This window comes from Oncorhynchus tshawytscha, linkage group LG18 (genome assembly GCF_018296145.1).
Source record: "Oncorhynchus tshawytscha isolate Ot180627B linkage group LG18, Otsh_v2.0, whole genome shotgun sequence".
NCBI classification, from domain to species: Eukaryota; Metazoa; Chordata; class Actinopteri; order Salmoniformes; family Salmonidae; genus Oncorhynchus; species Oncorhynchus tshawytscha.
In genome coordinates, this window is record NC_056446.1 from 21947335 (window position 1) to 21967443 (window position 20109).

The window sequence follows — 20109 nt, forward strand, 5'->3', positions numbered from 1 at the left end:
TTCATCGACTACAGCTCGGCATTCAACACCATAGTACCCTCCAAGCTCGTCATCAAGCTTGAGACCCTGGGTCTCGACCCCGCCCTGTGCAACTGGGTACTGGACTTCCTGACGGGCCGCCCCCAGGTGGTGAGGGTAGGCAACAACATCTCCTCCCCGCTGATCCTCAACACTGGGGCCCCACAAGGGTGCGTTCTGAGCCCTCTCCTGTACTCCCTGTTCACCCACGACTGCGTGGCCATGCACGCCTCCAACTCAATCATCAAGTTTGCGGACGACACAACAGTGGTAGGCTTGATTACCAACAACGACGAGACGGCCTACAGGGAGGAGGTGAGGGCCCTCGGAGTGTGGTGTCAGGAAAATAACCTCACACTCAACGTCAACAAAACTAAGGAGATGATTGTGGACTTCAGGAAACAGCAGAGGGAACACCCCCATCCACATCGATGGAACAGTAGTGGAGAGGGTAGCAAGTTTTAAGTTCCTCGGCATACACATCACAGACAAACTGAATTGGTCCACTCACACAGACAGCATCGTGAGGAAGGCGCAGCAGCGCCTCTTCAACCTCAGGAGGCTGAAGAAATTCGGCTTGTCACCAAAAGCACTCACAAACTTCTACAGATGCACAATCGAGAGCATCCTGGCGGGCTGTATCACCGCCTGGTATGGCAACTGCACCGCCCTCAACCGTAAGGCTCTCCAGAGGGTAGTGAGGTCTGCACAACGCATCACCAGGGGCAAACTACCTGCCCTCCAGGACACCTACACCACCCGATGCTACAGGAAGGCCATAAAGATCATCAAGGACATCAACCACCCGAGCCACTGCCTGTTCACCCCGCTGCCATCCAGAAGGCGAGGTCAGTACAGGTGCATCAAAGCTGGGACCGAGAGACTGAAAAACAGCTTCTATCTCAAGGCCATCAGACTGTTAAACAGCCACCACTAACATTGAGTGGCTACTGCCAACACACTGTCAATGACACTGACTCTACTCCAGCCACTTTAATCATGGGAATTGATGGGAAATGATGTAAATATATCACTAGCCACTTTAAACAATGCTACCTTATATAATGTTACTTACCCTACATTGTTCATCTCATATGCATACGTTGATACTGTACTCTATATCATCGACTGCATCCTTATGTAATACATGTATCACTAGCCACTTTAACTATGCCACTTGGTTTACATACTTATCTCATATGTATATACTGTACTCAATATCATCTACTGTATCTTGCCTATGCTGCTCTGTACCATCACTCATTCATATATCCTTATGTACATATTCTTTATCCCCTTACACTGTGTATGACAGTAGTTTTTTTGGAATTGTTAGTTAGATTACTTGCTCGTTATTACTGCATTGTCGGAACTAGAAGCACAAGCATTTCGCTACACTCGCATTAACATCTGCTAACCATGTGTATGTGACAAATAAAATTTGATTTGATTTGATTTGATTTAAACTGGATCCTGGACTTCCTGATGGGCCGCCCCCAGGTGGTAAAGGTAGGTAACAACACATCTGCCACGCTGATCCTCAACACCGGGGCCCCTCAGGGGTGTGTGCTCAGTCCCCTCTTGTACTCCCTGTTCACTCATGACTGCATGGCAAGGCACGACTCCAACACCATCATCAAGGTTGCCGATGACACAGCGGTAGGCCTGATCACCAACAACGATGACACAGCCTATAGGGAGGAGGTCAGAGACTTGGCCGTGTGGTGCCAGGACAACAACCTCTCCCTCAACGTGATCAAGACAAAGGAGATGTTTGTGGACTACAGGAAAAGGAGGACCGAGCACGCCCCCATTCTCATCGGCGAGGCTACAGTGGAGCAGGTTGAGAGCTCCAAAATTCCTTGGTGTCCACATCACCAAAAAACTAACATGGTCCAAGCACACCAAGACAGTCGTGTAGAGGGCACGACAAAGCCTATTCCCCCTCAGGAGACTGAAAAGATTTGGCATGAGTCCTCAGATCCTCAAAAGGTTTTACAGCTGCACCATCAAGAGCATGACTGGTTGCATCACTGCCTGGTATGGCAACTGCTCGGCCTCCGACCACAAGACACTACACAGGGTAGTGCGTACGGCCCAGTACATCACCGGGGCCAAGCTTCCTGCCATCCAGGACCTCTATACCAGGCACTGTCAGAGGAAGGCCCTAAAAATTGTCAAAGACTTCAGCCACCCTAGTCATAGACTGTTCTCTCTGCTACCGCACAGCAAGCGGTAACGGAGCGCCAAGTCTAGGTCCAAGTGGCTCCTGAATAGCTTCTACCCCCAAGACTCCTGAACAGCTAATAAAATGAGTACTGAGAGTATTTGTATTTGATTTGAAATACCTTATTTACATAAGTATTCAGACCCTTTGCTATGAGACTCTAAATTGAGCTCAGGTGCATCCTGTTCCCATTGATCATCCAAGAGATGTTTCTACAATTTGATTGGAGTCCACCTGTGGTCAAATCAATTGATTTTGACATGATTTGGAAAGACACACACCTGTCTATATAGGGTCCAACAGTTGACAGTGCATGTCAGAGCAAAAACTAAGCCATGAGATCGAAAGAAGTGCTCCGAGACAGGATTGGGTCGAGGCACAGATTTGGGGAAGGGTACCAAAAAATGTATGCATCATTGAAGGTTCCCTGGAACAAAGTTGCCTCCATCATTCTTAAATGGAAGAAGTTTGGAACCACCAAGACTCTTCCTAGAGCTAGATGCCCAGCCATAATGAGCAATTGGGGAGAAGAATCTTGGTCAGGGAGGTGACCAAGAACCCGATGGTCACTCTGACTGAGCTCCGGACTGCCGCTGTGGAGATGGGAGAACCTTCCAGAAGGAGAACCATCTCTGCAGCACTCCACCAATCAGGCCTTTATTGTAGAGCGACCAAACGCAAGCCTGGTTTGATGAAACCTAGATGAAGTCTTTGGCCTGAATGCCAAGCGTCACGTCTGGAGGGAACCTGGCACCATTGCTACGGTGATGCATGGTGGTGACTAGAGGTCGACCGATTAATCGGAATGGCCAATTAATTAGGGCCGATTTCAAGTTTTCATAACAATCGGAAATCTGTATTTTTGGGCCCCGATTTGCCAATTTAATTTTTTTTTTTTTAAATATATTTTTAAATATTTTTATATAACTAGGCAAGTCAGTTAAGAACACATTCTTATTTTCAATGACGGCCTAGGAACGGTGGGTTAACTGCCTTGTTCAGGGGCAGAACAACAGATTTTCACCTTGTCAGCTCAGGGGATCCAATCTTGCAACCTTACAGTTAACTAGTCCAACGCAATAACGACCTCCCTCTCTCTCGTTGCACTCCACAAGGAGACTGCCTGTTACGTGAATGCAGTAAGCCAAGGTAAGTTGCTAGCTAGTATTAAACTTATCTTATAAAAAACAATCAATCATAATCACTAGTTAACTACACATGGTTGATGATATCATCTAGCGTGTCCTGCGTTGCATATAATCTGACTGAGCATACAAGCATACAAGTATCTGACTGAGCGGTGGTAGGCAGAAGCAGGCGCGTAAACATTCAAACAGCACTTTAGTGCGTTTTGCCATTGCCAACAGCTCTTCGTTGTGCGTCAAGCATTGCACTGTTTATGACTTCAAGCCTATCAACTCCCGAGATGAGGCTGGTGTAACTGAAGTGAAATGACTAGCTAGTTAGCGCGCGCTAACTAGAGGGACGGAAGCTATGCTGTTACACTGGCAATACTAAAGTGCCTATAAGAACATCAAATAGTCAAAGGTTAATGAAAGACAAATGGTATAGAGGGAAATAGTCCTATAATTCCTATAATAACTACAACCTAAAACTTCTTACCTGGGAATATTGAAGACTCATGTTAAAAGAAACCACCATATGTTCTGAGCACTGAAACGTTAGCTTTCTTACATAGCACATATTGCACTTTTACTTTCTTCTCCACCACTTTGTTTTTGCATTATTTAAACCAAATTGAACATGTTTCATTATTTACTTGAGGCTAAATTGATTTTATTGATGTATTATACTAAGTTAAATTAGTGTTCATTCAGTATTGTTGTAATTGTCATTATTACAAATAAAACACAAAAATCGGCCGTTTAATCGTTATCTGGTTTTTTGGTCCTCCAATAATCGGTATCGGCATTGAAAAACCATAATCGGTCGACCTCTAGTAGTGACAGCATCATTCTGTGGGAATGTCTTTCAGTTACAGGGAGTCTCGTTATGATCAAGGGAAATAATAACTGGGCAAAGTACAGAGAGATCCTTGATGAAAATCTACTCCAGAGCACTCAGGACCTCAGGCTTGGGCGAAAGTTCACCTTCCAACAGGACAACGACCCTAAGCACACAGCCAAGACAATGCAGGAGTGGCTTGAGGACAAGTCTCTGAATGTCCTTGAGTGGCACCGCCAGAGCCCGGACTTGAACCTGATCTAACATATCTGGAGAGACCTGAAAATAGCTGTGCAGAGATGCTCCCTATCCAACATGACAGAGCTTGAGAGGATCTGCAGAGAAGAATGGGTGAAACTCCCCAAATACAGCTGTGCCAAGCTTGTATCCTGCCTGGTTGGCCCTTTCCTGGGGTATCGTCGGACGGGGCCACAGTGTCTCCCGACCCCTCCTGTCTCAGCCTCCAGTATTTATGCTGCAATAGTTTGTGTCGGGGGTAGGTACAGTCTATTATATCTGGAGTATTTCTCCTGTCTTATCCGGTATCCTGTGTGAATTTAAGTATGCTCCCTCTACTTCTCTCTCCCTCTCCCTCCCCTTCCGGAGGACCTGAGCCCTGGGACTATGCCTCTGTCTATGACTCCTTGCTGTCCCCAGTCCACCCTGTCGTGCTGCTGCTCCAGTTTCAACTGGTCTGCCTGCGGCTATGGATCCCTGACCTGTTCACCGGACGTGCTACCTTGTCCCAGACCTGCTGTTTTCGACTCTGAATGCTCGGCTTTGAAAAGCCAACTGACATTTACTCCTGAGGTGCTGACCTGTTGCACACTCTACAACCACTGTGATTATTATTATTATTTGACCCTGCTGGTCATCTATGAACGTTTGAACATCTTGGCCATGTACTGTTATAATCTCATCCCGGCACAGCCAGAAGAGTACTGGCCACCCCTCAGAGCCTGGTTCCTCTCTAGGTTTCTTCCTAGGGTCCTGCCTTTCTAGGAAATTGTTCCTAGCCTCCGTGCTTCTACATTTGCATTGCTTGCTGTTTGGGGTTTTAGGCTGAGTTTCTGTAAAGCACTTTGTGACATCGCCTGATGTAAAAAGGGCTTTATAAAAACATTTGATTGATTGTAGCGTCATACCCAAGAAGACTCAAGGCTGTAATCGCTGCCAGAGGTGCTTCAACAAAGTACTGAGTAAAGGGTCTGAATACTTACGTAAAGGTGATATTTAAGTTGTTTTTTTATATACATTTGCTAAAATTTGTAATAACCTGATTTTGTTTTGTCATTATGGGGTATTGTGTGTAGATTGATGAGGAAAAAACGATTGAATAAATGTTAGAATAAGGCTGTAACGTAACAAAATGTAGAAAAATACTTTCCCAAATGCACTGTATCTCAAGCAGGACCACCATACCTTTCTCGACATGCTGCTGCTGTCTCTGTGGTAACCCTCTTTCAGATGCAATAATGATATGTATGTCTGTAATGTGTAATCATTACTTTCTTCCTCTGTCTCCCCCCCCAGACCCATTATTTTGGCCTGTGGTTCCAGGGGAAGGCCCAGCCCCAGTCCCAACGCTGGGTTGAGCTGGAGAAACCTCTGAAGAAACAGCTGGATAAGTTTGGCAACGAGCCACTGCTCTTCTTCGGGGTCATGTTCTACGTCCCCAATGTTTCACGCCTTGAGCAGGAGGTCACCAGGTAACATTATGTACTACAGCCTAAACCCTACATCCTACACACTAAACCCTTCACCCCAACGTTTCCTGCCTGAGCAGGTGACCAGGTAACGCTGCAACCGAAACCCATTCTTGCCTTAGCATCTACTGGTAGATATCATAACTTGGAACGTCTTTCCTACTGCTGTCGTTCTTTGCTCCATGCATCAACCAGCTGTTCGAGATCTGTGCGCTCTCTCTGCCTCACAGATTATCTTGGCTATACTGTATGTGTGCTGTGCGCGTGTGATAAATAATCGACATAACGAACAGCTTTGGAATCAATCAGTTTTTTAAAATCAATGATATAGCCTAGATAAAAAATAGCATTATTACAATATTTTTTTCGCTGGTACAAATGGGCCACTGACGGGGATGATTGACTGGCCCGGATATCGAACCTTGACACACACAGACAGGGGCATTCCCATGCCATCCCATGGCATTCCCATGCCGTTTATTTTTGGTCAATTGCGTATTACAGTTTGAATAAAATTGTGAACCAAAGACTAACGTGACCAGGTCATTCTTTCACTGGCGTCCTTGAGACCAGTTAAAAATGTGTGTCGCACTGCCAAGTCAAACGGTCGCAAATGTGGCTGTTTTGGTCGCAGTATCGAACTCTGGTTCACCAGGTGACACTACAGCCTAAACCCTACACACTAAACCCTACACCCTCAACCAAACACTCTACCATGGCTCCATACCATACCCATCCACTGTCCCTGGTCTGTACCTTTTTGTATGTGCTCAATGTGTCCCACCTGGAGTAGGTCACCAGGTAACATACACTACACCCTATACCTTAATACCTTACACTCTACCTCTATCCTCTATCATGGCCCAATACCATACGGATTATCTGTCCCTGTTCCAAGGCCTCACATGCCTCATGACAGGCCACAGGACAGTACCATACCACACCCTCTATTAGATGGTGTTGTATCACACCCTAGACACTGGTTAAGTAGTGTTATTGTGTTTCCTCTATAACCCAGGCTTGTTGTTGAGCCTGCTTCAGAGGACTGACTGTTAGTTTGGAGTGGCAGGGCAGGCAGTGGGTATCATAACAATGTCTAGACAGACAGAGAGAGAATGCTTATTAAAACAGGCCTCAGATCCTAGTTATAGGAACACATACTGACACACACACCACACATTCCTCCCTCTGTTTACTACGAGACATGAAACCGCAATCTAATTTGTCTAGCGTATTGTCTGCTGCAGTAGCAAGTGGTTTGCTCCCTATTTGAGAGAAAAATGTTTTCTCTGTGAGTGGTTTCATTGAATCTTATGCTACAGAGGCATAGCAGAAGATCAACCATTTCACTAAAGGCTTTAGAATCCGCCTGGGGGCATTATGAAATGACATTCGATGTGTGTGGCTCTGGATGAGCAGATTGAGCTTGTCTAGATTTAGGCACAGTAGAGTAGCTGCCTGGCTCTTTGAAGAGTTGGACTGGAAACTAGACCAAATTCCTGTATATGTAAAAAGCTGCATGGCTTTTTAAAGATGTTCTGTTGAGCTCGCTAAAGCCAGGCCTGGAGGTTAATTGGCAGGGGGCAGACAGACTTGTGATGTCGGTGAAATGTGTCCCTCTGATGTTGCCGTAGTGGACTTGACCTCTGTGTAGAATTTCTCGGGGTCAGATACAGATGGGTCTATATCACCACAGGCCATTTTCAACTTACCATCAAAACATCAAGAGGTGTGTGTAGGGAAGGTAGGGAGGGGGGATTGTGTGTGTGTGTGTGTGTGTGTGTGTGAGAATCTTGTCCAAAGCAACTTCAGCTAAGAAAAACAGTGTCAGACAGTGGTGGAAGTGGACACCAGCGCTTGAGTGAGATTGAGGGGTTTGTGTGTGTGTGAGAAAGAGAGGTGGGGTTTGTTGATTATCTATTTCACTTGCTTTGGCAATGTAAACATGTTTCCCATGCCAATAAATATAATTTAATTGAATTGAAAGAGAGAGAAAGAGACGGAGAAGGAGTGTTTGTGTGTGTGAACGACCTGAGAGACAAGGCAAGAAGGGACTTCTATGCCATCAAAAGGAACATAAAATTTGACATACCAATTAGGATCTGGCAAAAAATACTTGAATAAGTTATAGAACCCATTTCCCTTTATGCTTATGATGTCTAGGGTCCGCTCACCAACCAAGAATTCACAAAATGGGACAAACACCAAATTGAGACTCTGCATGCAAAATTCTGCAAAAATATCCTCAGTGTACAACGTAAAACACCAAATAAACCTACAGCCCCAGGACAGCAACACAATTAGACCCAACAAGATTTGTGACCTGTTGCCACAAGAAAAAGGGCAACCAGTGAAGAACAAACACCACTGTAAATACAACCTATATTTATGTTTATTTATTTTCCCTTTTGTACTTGAACTATTTGCACATCATTACAAAACTGTACAGTGGCCTGCGAAAGTATTCACTCCCCGTGGCATTTTTCCTATTTTGTTGCTTTAAAACCTGGAATTAAAATATATTTTTGGGGGGGTTTGATTTACACAACATGCCTACCACTTTAAAGATGCAAAATATTGTTTATTGTAAAACAAACAAGAAATGAGACAAAAAAAACAGAAAACTTGAGCGTGCATAACTATTCACCCCCCAAAGTCAATACTTTGTAGAGACACCTTCTGCAGCAATTACAGCTGCAAGTATATTGGGGTATGTCTCTATAAGCTTGGCACATCTAGCCACTGGGATTTTAGCCCATTCTTCAAGACAAAACTGCTCCAGCTCCTTCAAGTTGGATGGGTTCCGCTGGTGTACAGCAATCTTTGAGTCACACCACTGATTCTCAATTGGATTGAGGTCTGGGCTTTGACTAGGCAATTCCAAAACATTTAAATGTTTCCCCTTAAACCACTCGAGTGTTGATTTAGCAGTATGCTTAGGGTCATTGTCCTGCTGGAAGGTGAACCTCTGTCCCAGTCTAAATCTCTGGAAGACTGAATCAGGTTTCCCTCAAGGATTTCCCTGTATTTAGCGCGATCCATCATTTGTTCAATTCTGACCAGTTTCCCAGTCCCTGCCGATGAAAAACATCCCCACAGTGAATGAAGCATGGTGGTGGCAGCATCATGCTGTGGGAAACTGGCCAGCATCCCAGAGTCGCCTCTTCACTGTTGACGTTGAGACTGGTGTTTTGTGGGTACTATTTAATGAGGCTGCCAGTTGAGGACTTGTTTCTCAAATTAGACACTCTAATGTACTTGTCCTCTTGCTCAGTTGTGCACCGGAGCCTCCCACTCCTCTTTCTATTCTGGTTTGTGCTGTTCTTTGAAAGGAGTAGTACACTGCGTTGTACGAGATCTTCAGTTTCTTGGCAATTTCTCGCATGGAATAGCCTTCATTTCTCAGAACAAGAATAGACTGATGAGTTTCAGAAGAAAGGTCTTTGTTTCTAGTCATTTTGAGCCTGTAATCGAACCCACAAATGCTGATGCTCCAGATACTCAACTAGTCTAAAGAAGGCCAGTTTTATTGCTTCTTTAATCAGAACAACAGTTGTCAGCTGTGCTAACATATTTGCAAAAGGGTTTTCTAATGATCAGTTGACTTTTAAAATTATGAACTTGGATTAGCTAACACAAAATGCAATTGGAACACAGGAGTGATGGTTGCTGATAATGGGCCTCTGTACCTCTCTAGATATTTTGTTATATATAATGACTTGATGCTAATTGTAGGCTACTAAGCTACAAAGCTTGCTAGGACAGCACAGACGTCCCGGCTGCAACTTCAATTTGCTCTGAGGTGTGAAGTGAGAGGTGTGAAACCCTTGAACCCAACAAAGGCAGCAGAGCATCACAGCCTCCTCCACCCAAATGCAGAGGCCTCTGATGACCTCTGCTCCATACCTTCCTCCCTTGCAGAGGTCATCACAGTACAGTACCCCTTAGATATAAAAAAAAGAACACTGCATGGAATAAGTGTATAAAGAAGCTCCTCAAGGACAATTCAGAGACACTATTTGCTGATTGTTAGAAAGAGGGGAAAATATGCAGCTTAATTTTCCACCCTTTCCCCTGGCGTGGCACAGTGCTAAAAGAGCACACTCCCCCTCTGTCAAGAGAGAGGTGTTAGATTTTACACAGTTTGTTCAGAACCTATGAAAAGCTCAGTCACACAAGTACATCTGTATACCTTCCAACTAGGCAGTCATCTCCTTGCATGTCTAAGATAGACACTCCTTCTCTGTTGTTAGGTTCATCTTACTGGTATTGTCATGGCCCTGCCTAAGTATAGGACCCTCATGGGTTTAGATGTGTGTGTGGCCCCCCTCCGAGCAGTGTCTTCTCTCTTTAACTTGACCTTATCTCGAGTTGATTTCCACATCCCACATGGTCCTAGATCCTCAGCAACTGACCTGCCTTATCAGGAACTGAAACTAGACTGTTGCTCTTTGCCTCCTTCCAAATATTCCATTTGAACAGAATATTAACTTTCTACACTTCCCCTTGTCTCACTCAGTAACTTTCCATACAGCAAGTTCCTATTCACCCTTCATTGACTCCAACATATACATTTCTTATACATGTAAAGTACTCAATGAATTCTGAACATGAATAAGTATATTTTAAGCTATAATCCAACAGATGCTACAGATTTCCATGGTGGAAACTCAGAATACTAGACATTGAGGACCATGAAACTGAAACAACCTCTGCCAACGTGTACAAGGCTTGAACAGGGATGGTGCATGGCAAACTCAAACAGTTTCAGCAGGACTTTTATGGGATCAAAGAGGGAGCGCAGCAGGAGAAGCTCACTCTTGGTGACGACTCCCCCATCCTGAGCGAGTCTAATCACACCCCCACTGCAAATTGCCCCGCAGACGTGCAGCCCCAAAAGGAGAATCAACCTATAGCACTGAATAGACCCACTACTGCACTGCACCTCTATTGTTGAGAGAGATAAATCCACAGAGCTGGAGAGAGAGATGGTGGAGCTCAGAGAGCTAGTCCACACACCCCAGACAGCACAGACTAGGGTTGAATAGCAGGAACCGGTTTACTGAGATTCACAGAAATTTCCCACCCAAACCCACTCCCATTTCCTGTGATAAATAACTGTGGGAATCCAGTAAATTCTAATAAATTATTTATATGAACGGCATGACATGAAATGTAACTGCTAAATGATATGTGATGTCTAAATCTGGCTTCTCTACAGCCTTCTCTCTGCTTTCTGCGTGATCAATCATCAACGCTCAGAGTGGGGACAGACAGCCCATCTCAGTGTGGAATGCAGTTCACAATGCATGTAGACATATCTCATCATGGGAACTTTTTGTCTTGTAACAGGTAGACCTACATTTGCTGCAGCACAGCCTATGCTACATTAATATAATGACTGAATGTGCATCTAATTTACCCACCTATCTGGCTTTCCATCTAATTTACACATATCCATCTGGCTTTCCATCTAATTTACACATATCCATCTGGCTTTCCATCTAATTTACACATATCCATCTGACTTTCCATCTAATTTACACATATCCATCTGACTTTCCATCTAATTTACACATATCCATCTGGCTTTCCATCTAATTTACACATATCCATCTGACTTTCCATCTAATTTACACATCTCCATCTGGCTTTTGGGGGTAACCTTATTTTTTAATTGTAAAGATGAACTAACGTGACCAGGTCACTTTTGTAAAGATAACGTCTTTTTAAATTGAAGCTGCAGAGTTTTAAAACAGCCTATCACTCTAATGTCTTGCTTTAAATCCAACCGCCCAGTTTAAATTAGTGCATACGTGAGCACTCTCTCCCAGTCATTCTCTCTCTCCATCAATTCCATTCAGATTGCATCCAAAATAGAATTACAGAATAGATTACAAAAACACCCATCAATGGAGGAGAGGGTCCTCCATCACACCACCGTTCTTCACCGGATTGGGTCCGCCATGGATCAAATGATGGAGAGGATGGTCCGATGGGAGAGGGCCCCCTCCATCAGCACCACCTACCCCTGCTTCAGCATCCGGCTCCAGGGCCCTGCGTCTGGCACTCCCCAGGGAGTATGATGGGACGGTGGCTGGGTGTCAGGGGTTTCTCCTCCAACTGGAAATATACCTAGCTACCGTCCGTCCGACTCCCTCAGGGGAGGAGAGCGTGAGCGTCCTCATCTCCTGTCTGACGGGGCGAGCCCTGAAGTGGGCAAATGCAGTGTGGAATGGCCCAGACTTGGCGAGGGATCACTACCCCGAGTTTGAACGGCTGTTCCACCTGAGACAGGAGACGAGGAGCGCGCAGGACTTTGCCCTGGAGTTCCGGGACCTTGGCCGCAGGAGCGGGGTGGAACAACAGGGCTTTGATGGACCTCTCTGCTCTCTGCGCCTGATTCCTATCTACACACCTAGTCTGCCATGACAGTTACAATGAAAATGTGTACTTGTTGGGGGTACTGGAGGACTAGGGTTGGAAATCGCTGTCATAGACTGACCAGGTGAATTCAGGTAAAAGCTATGATCCTTATTGATGTCACTTGTTAAATCCACTTCAATCAGTGTAGATTGGGGAGTAGACAGATTAAATAAGGATTTTTAAGCCTTGAGAGAATTGAGACAGTGATTGTGTATGTGTACCATTCAGAGAGTGAATGTGCAAGACACAATTTAAATATATATATATTTAACTAGGCAAGTCAGTTAAGAACAAATTCTTATTTACAATGACGGCCTACCCCAGACAAACCCTATAATGACGGTGGGCCAATTATGGTACTCCAAATCACAGCCGGTTGTGATACAGCCTGGAACCGAACCAGGGTCTGTAGTGACGCCTCTAGCACTGAGATGAAGTGCCTTAGACTGCTGCTCCGCTCGGGAGCCCCACAAGATTTAAGTGCCTTTGAACAGGGTATGGTAGTAGGTGCCAGGCGCACCGGTTTGTTTCAAGAACTGCAACGCCGCTGGGTTTTTCATGCTCAACATTCATCCAGGATGGGATCTACAGGGTACAGCTAAATCGACACAACTTTGGGAAGCATTGGAGTCAACATGTGCCAGCATCCCTGTGGAATGCTTTCAACATTAGATCCCATGCTGGACGAATTGAGGCTGTTCTGAGAGCAAAAGGGGCGTGTGCAACTCAATAATAGGAAGGTGTCCTTAGTGTTTTGTACACTCAGTGTATTTATATGCTTTTGAAAGACTCTTCCAGTTTTGGCGGGAAATACCTGTGCTATCCTGGTGCACAAGTACAGGACATTACAAGCCTGCTTCCTACCATTCTGCGACAGATGCTGGGGGCTGATGTTGTTGTAGTCCATGTGGGGTCTAACTACATTTGGATGGCTAGCTCGGAACTGCTGTAAATGGAGTGTAAAAAAACTGATACTATCGCTGAAAGTTTTCAGGCCCTGTTCCATTGTTGGGCCACAGCTGTGAAAGATTCAGCAGGCTACTGGCATTACTGTAAGATTACTGTAGCTCTGTTGGCAAAACTTTTATATATAACTTTCTGGAAACAGTAGATGCTTTACGGGAATGACAGAGTCCATCCAAATCATCTTGGCTCCTGGACTCTGTCCACGCATTTCAAGGCTGATGCTGCACTTCAAACCAGATGCTGCACTTGACACATTTCCGAAATTGCGTACTCCAGTTACTTATAAGCATTCAGAAAATGACTGTAAAAACTGTTATATTCCTTGTGGATTGATTGACAAATTGTATGGTTGAGAGGGATGTGGCTAAAGGAATGGCAAACCTGGCTGCATAACTGATTTGCAAACCTACTGCATATTGAGAAATCATGTGACTTAAACAGAACAAAAAGAAGAAGAAACTACAGTGGTTGGTCAACTAAATGTTTTGTGATTATGCTGCGGCACATAGAGGTCATTTGTGGTTTAGTACGGTACCCTGCGTCATCTCTTCATTGCTCCAGACCACCACAAGGGGGAGTTAGAGCACTGATTATGCTTTTGGGTCCTACTGTGTCTCTAACTGACAATGAATGGGTGACATAAACCAAAATAGAAACTGATAATTGTGCACGACTTCAGTATTACTTACTAAAACTGCTGTTACACTAAGGTTGTTATTATTTTATTTTGTTAGGATTATTTTGGTCTTACTGTAGTACTGTAGGCCACTCCCAACCGGTCACGTTATACAGCGCCTGAGTGGCGCAATGGTTGCTACAGATGCTGGTTCAATACCGTGCTGCCCTCGACTGGGAGACCCATGAGATGATTGTAGGTTTTTGGTTTCTCATCCTCTAAAAACAAAAACAAATTATTCTAAATATCAAACTGGCTTTATTTACAAATTAGTAACAATGTCTTACCCCATGTTCAAGAATGGTCTTTTTATCACTAATTTTACCTTTTTTGAAAACAAAATCATCTCCAAAATATTGTTATTTTTTAAACAAAGCGATTATTATTATTATTAATTTAGAATGATAAAAAAATCATGTTGGATATTCTCACAGATATATTATTAACCCTATTATTAGCAGGACAATATATATTGGTTATATTGTACATGGCTCCCGAGTGGCGCACAATGGGATTGCCTTGCCGTTCTCCAGCTGTATCCACTGAAAGTGCGTGAGGTTCAAGGCATGAGAGCAGGGGGCACGGGATGGACCACAGAGCCGCGCACAGAAGACCGACCTAGCCCATGGGGAAGGGAGGAGGAGAAAGGGGGAGGGGCATTGCTGGCAACACTGTAAGGGGCATTGCACTAATAATGGAGCTGACTAGGGAAACGTTCCCGCTGTTCTTAGTGCCAGGCTGCACGTTCAAACTAAAACAATGTAACTAATAATGGCATCTTTATGCTTTCATTAATAAAATAATGATACAAATACTCTTTCAAAATGACGATGTTTATTTAGTTATGGATCCATAACACACCTACTCATTCCAGGGTTTTTCTTTATTTTTACTATTTTCTACATTGTAGAATAATAGTGAAGACATCACAACTATGAAATAACACCCATGGAATCAGTTAAGAACAAATTCTTATTTACAAGGACAGTCTACTCCTTCCTCCCCATCGGGGAATTGAACCCTGGTCTACCGCGTGCCTGCATTCTCTAGTACAGCCACTATTGAAGGCTATCAAATGCTTTTCAAAGATGCCCTCTGGTGGTCAAAGTAGCACTAATTAGCATTATTGGTACCAGAGGTTCACGCTTAAATAACATGGCATAGAATTCTGCGGCACCATGCTAGCTGCGCCGCAGTACACTGCAACTTTTAAAGGACGAACCACTGTACACTATGAAATGAAGATATATTATATCAAGAATGATATTAAATGCTTTGGGGCACCTTAAATAACATTTTGGCCAAAAAGGCAAACTCAGCTCTATCATTCATTGAATCAGTTCGCTCATTCCTCACAAAACCCACTGATATTGCCAACTGTAATTTGAATTCAGTAAAATGAGTGTGGAAGAAGTAAAAAAATGATTGTTGTCTATCAACAATGACAAGCCACCAGGATCTGACAACTTGGATGGAAAATGACTGAGAATGATATTGGATGATATTGCCTCTCCTATTTGCCATCTCTTCAATGGCGGGGCGGCAGGGTAGCCAAGTTCAAATCCCCGAGCTGACAAGGTACAAATCTGTCATTCTGCCCCTGAACAGGCAGTCAACCCACTGTTCCTAGGCCGTCATTGAAAATAAGAATTTGTTCTTAACTGACTTGCCTAGTTAAATAAAGATCAAATAAAAAAATCTAAGCCTACAGTAAAGTGTGTTCCCTCAGGCCTGGAGGGAAGCAAATAGCCAGCCAATCAGCCTGTTACCAACACTTACTAAATCTTTGGGAAAAAATCTGTTTGACCAGATACAATGCTATTTTACAATGCTATTTTAACAACAGATTTTCAGCATGCTTATAGGGAAGGTCAATCAACATGGGCGGTGCTTACACAAATGACTGATGATTGGCTGAGAGAAATTGATAAAAAAAGACTGGGAGCTGTTTTGTTAGACTTCAGTCTTTAGACTTTATCGATCATAGTATGCTGCTGGAAAAACCTATATGTTATGGCTTTATACCCCCTGCTATATTGTGGATTGAGAGTTACCTGTCTAACAGAACACAGAGGATGTTCGTTAATGGTAGCCTCTCCAACATAATCCAGGTAGAATCAGGCATTCCCCAGGGCAGCCCCTTATTATTTTCAATGTTTACTTATGACATCCCACTGGCTCTGAGTAAAACCAGTGTGTCTGTACACGTCAGCTACTACAGCGAGTGAAATCACTGCAACATTTAACAAAGAGCTGCAGTCCAGGGTTACTCCAAGCAGTTTAGTCACCTCAACTTTCTCAATTTCCATATTATTCATTACAAGATTTAGTTGATGTTTAGGGTTAAGTAAATGATTTGTCCCAAATACAATGTTTTTTAGTTTTGTTATTTCTTGCCACCTATTCTGAAACTGACTGCAGCTCTTTGTTATGTGTCGCAGTGATCTCACTCGCTGTAGCAGCTGACGTAGTGCTGAGACCACTGTTATGGTCAAAACATATTGATGCAACAGTAGCTAAGCTGGGGAGAAGTCTGTCTATAATAAAGCGCAGCTCTGCTTTCTTAACAACAATATGAACCAAGCAGGTCCTGCAGGCCCTAGTTTTGTCGCACCTGGACTACTGCACAGTCATGTGGTCAGGTGCCACACAGAGGGACAGGGCAGCATGGCTGGCCTTTAAATGTACATGTAGAGCTAACATTAATCATATGCATGTCACTCTCTCATGGTTCAAAGTATAGGAGAGAAGTGTTGACATGCTGAATGTACTGAGCTGTCTGTTTAAACTACTAGCACACAGCTTGGACATCCATGCATACCCCACAAGACATGTCCCCAAGTCCAGAACAGACTATGAGAGGCACACTGTACTACATAGAGCCATAGCTACATGGAACTATATTAGAGATCGACCGATTATGGTTTTTTCAACTCCGATGCCGATTATTGGAGGACCAAAAAAAGCTGATGCCGATTAATCGATCGATTTTTATATACACTGCTCAAAAAAATAAAGGGAACACTTAAACAACACAATGTAACTCCAAGTCAATCACACTTCTGTGAAATCAAACTGTCCACTTAGGAAGCAACACTGATTGACAATAAATTTCACATGCTGTTGTGCAAATGGAATAGACAACAGGTGGAAATTATAGGCAATTAGCAAGACACCCCCAATAAAGGAGTGGTTCTGCAGGTGGTGACCACAGACCACTTCTCAGTTCCTATGCTTCCTGGCTGATGTTTTCGTCACTTTTGAATGCTGGTGGTGCTTTCACTCTAGTGGTAGCATGAGACTGAGTCTACAACCCACACAAGTGGCTCAGATAGTGCAGCTCATCCAGGATGGCACATCAATGCTAGCTGTGGCAAGAAGGTTTGCTGTGTCTGTCAGCGTAGTGTCCAGAGCATGGAGGCGCTACCAGGAGACAGGCCAGTACATCAGGAGACGTGGAGGAGGCCGTAGGAGGGCAACAACCCAGCAGCAGGACCGCTACCTCCGCCTTTTTTCAAATTGATTTATTTTATTTCACCTTTATTTAACCAGGTAGGCAAGTTGAGAACAAGTTCTCATTTACAATTGCGACCTGGCTCCATTGTGCAAGGAGGAGCAGGAAGAGCACTGCCAAAGCACTGCCAGAGCCCTGGAAAATGACCTCCAGCAGGCCACAAATGTGTATGTGTCTGCTCAAACGGTCAGAAAAGGAATCCATGAGGGTGGCATGAGGGCCTGACGTCCACAGGTGGGGGTTGTGCTTACAGCCCAACACCGTGCAGAACGTTTGGCATTTGCCAGAGAACACCAAGATTGTCAAATTCGCCACTGGTGCCCTGTGCTCTTCACAGATGAAAGCAGGTTCACACTGTGCACATGTGACAGACGTGACAGTCTGGAGGCGCCGTGGAGAACGTTCTGCTGCCTGCAACATCCTCCAGCATGACTGGTTTGGCGGGTGGGTCAGTCATGGTGTGGGGTGGCATTTCTTTGGGGGGCCATGTGCTTGCCAGAGGTAGCCTGACTGCCATTAGGTACCGAGATGAGATCCTCAGACCCCTTGTGAGACCATATGCTGGTGCGGTTGGCCCTGGGTTCCTCCTAATGCAAGACAATGCTAGACCTCATGTGGCTGGAGTGTGTCAGCAGTTCCTGCAAGAGGAAGGCATTGATGCTATGGACTGCCCCGCCCGTTCCCCAGACCTGAATCCAATTGAGCACATCTGGGACATCATGTCTCGCTCCATCCACCAACGCCACTTTGCACCACAGACTGTCCAGGAGTTGGCGGATGCTTTAGTCCAGGTCTGGGAGGAGATCCCTCAGGAGACCATCCGCCACCTCATCAGGAGCATGCCCAGGCATTGTAGGGAGGTCATACAGGTACGTGGAGGCCACACACACTACTGAGCCTCATTTGGACTTGTTTTAAGGACATTACATCAAAGTTGGATCAGCCTGTAGTGTGATTTTCCACTTTAATTTTGAGTGTGACTCCAAATCCAGACCTCCATGGGTTGATAAATTTGATTTCCATTGATCATTTTTGTGTGATTTTGTTGTCAGCACATTCAACTATGTAAAGAAAAAAGTATTTAAGAATATTTCATTCATTCAGATCTAGGATGTGTTATTTTAGTGTTCCCTTTATTTTTTTGAGTAGTGTATATATAATGACAATTACAACAATACTGAATGAACAATGAACAATTATTTTAACTTAATATAATACATAAATAAAATATATTTAGTCTCAAATAAATAATGAAACATGCTCAATTTGGTTTAAATAATGCAAACCACAGTGTTGGAGAAGAAAGTAAAAGTGCAATATGTGCCAGGGGAAAAAAACATTTAAGTTCCTTGCTCAGAACATGAGAACATATGAAAGCTGGTGGTTCAATATTCCCAGTTAAGAGGTTTTAGATTGTAGTTTATTATAGGAATTATGACACGTTGACTATTTCTCTCTATACCATTTGTATTTCATATACCTTTGACTATTTGATGTTCTAATGGGCACTTTAGTATTGCCAGCCTAATCTCAGGAGTTGATAAGCGTGAAGTCATAAACAGCGTGTGAATCAAGCATTGCTAAGAGCTGCTGGCAAACGCAGTAAAGTTTGAATGAATGCTTACGAGCCTGCTGCCGCCTACCAACGCTCAGTCAGACGGCTCTATCAAATCATAGACTTAATTATAATATAATAAATACAGAAATACGAGCCTTTAGTCACAAATATGGTTAAATCCGGAAGTGACACAGTTTCCCTAGTTAATATTGCCTGCTAACATGAATTTCTTTTAACTAAATATGCAGGTTTAAAAAAAATATACTTCTGTGTATTGATTTTAATAAAGGCATTGATGTTTATGGTTAGGTACATTTGTGCAACGATTGTGTTTTTTTCGCGAATGCGCTTTTGTTAAATCATCACCTGTCTGGCGAAGTAGGCTGTGATTTGATGATAAATTAACAGGCACCGCATTGATTATATGCAACGCAGGACAAGCTAGTTAACCTAGTAATATCATTATACATGTGTAGTTAACTAGTGATTATGTGAAGATTGATTGTTTTTTATAAGAAGGTTAATGCTAGCTAGCAACTTACCTTGGCTCCTTGCTGCACTCGCGTAACAGGTGGTCAGCCTGCCATGCAGTTTCCTCAAGGAATGCAATGCAATCGGCCATAATCGGCGTCCAAAAATGACGATTACCGATTGTTATGAAACCTTGAAACCGGCCCTAATTAATCGGCCAAACCGGCCCTAATTAATCGGCACACACTTAATGTTTTGTGAAATATTTTGTCAAATGTATTTTAATGTTAACATTTTTTTATTGTAATGTATTATACTGCCTTAATTTTTGCTGGACCCCAGGAAGAGTAGCTGCTACCTTGGGAAGCATGGTGATGGCTGTATCATGTTATGGGTATGCTTGTCATCAGCAAGGACTGGGGGATATAAATATACGAAATACAGCTATAAGCACAGGCAAAATCCTAGAAGGAAAAATTGGTTCAGTCTGCTTTCCAACAGACACTGGGCGACCAATTCACCTTTCAGTAGGACAATAACCTAAAACACTAGCTGAAGCCTACACTGGAGTTTCTTACCAAG

The 20109-nt window shown here is 43.8% G+C and overlaps 1 protein-coding gene across 3 annotated transcripts in view; it reads left to right on the forward strand.

Annotated features, from left to right (window-relative positions):
* The window catches only part of LOC112217359 (tyrosine-protein phosphatase non-receptor type 14-like), a 103162-nt gene that overhangs the window by 36931 nt on the left and 46122 nt on the right, over positions 1 to 20109 (forward strand). For all 3 annotated transcript variants that reach the window (XM_042300831.1, XM_042300832.1, XM_042300833.1), the window contains exon 3: positions 5744 to 5919. In XM_042300831.1, the coding sequence (XP_042156765.1) occupies positions 5744 to 5919 (176 nt within the window). The remainder of the gene's footprint in view (positions 1 to 5743; positions 5920 to 20109) is intronic.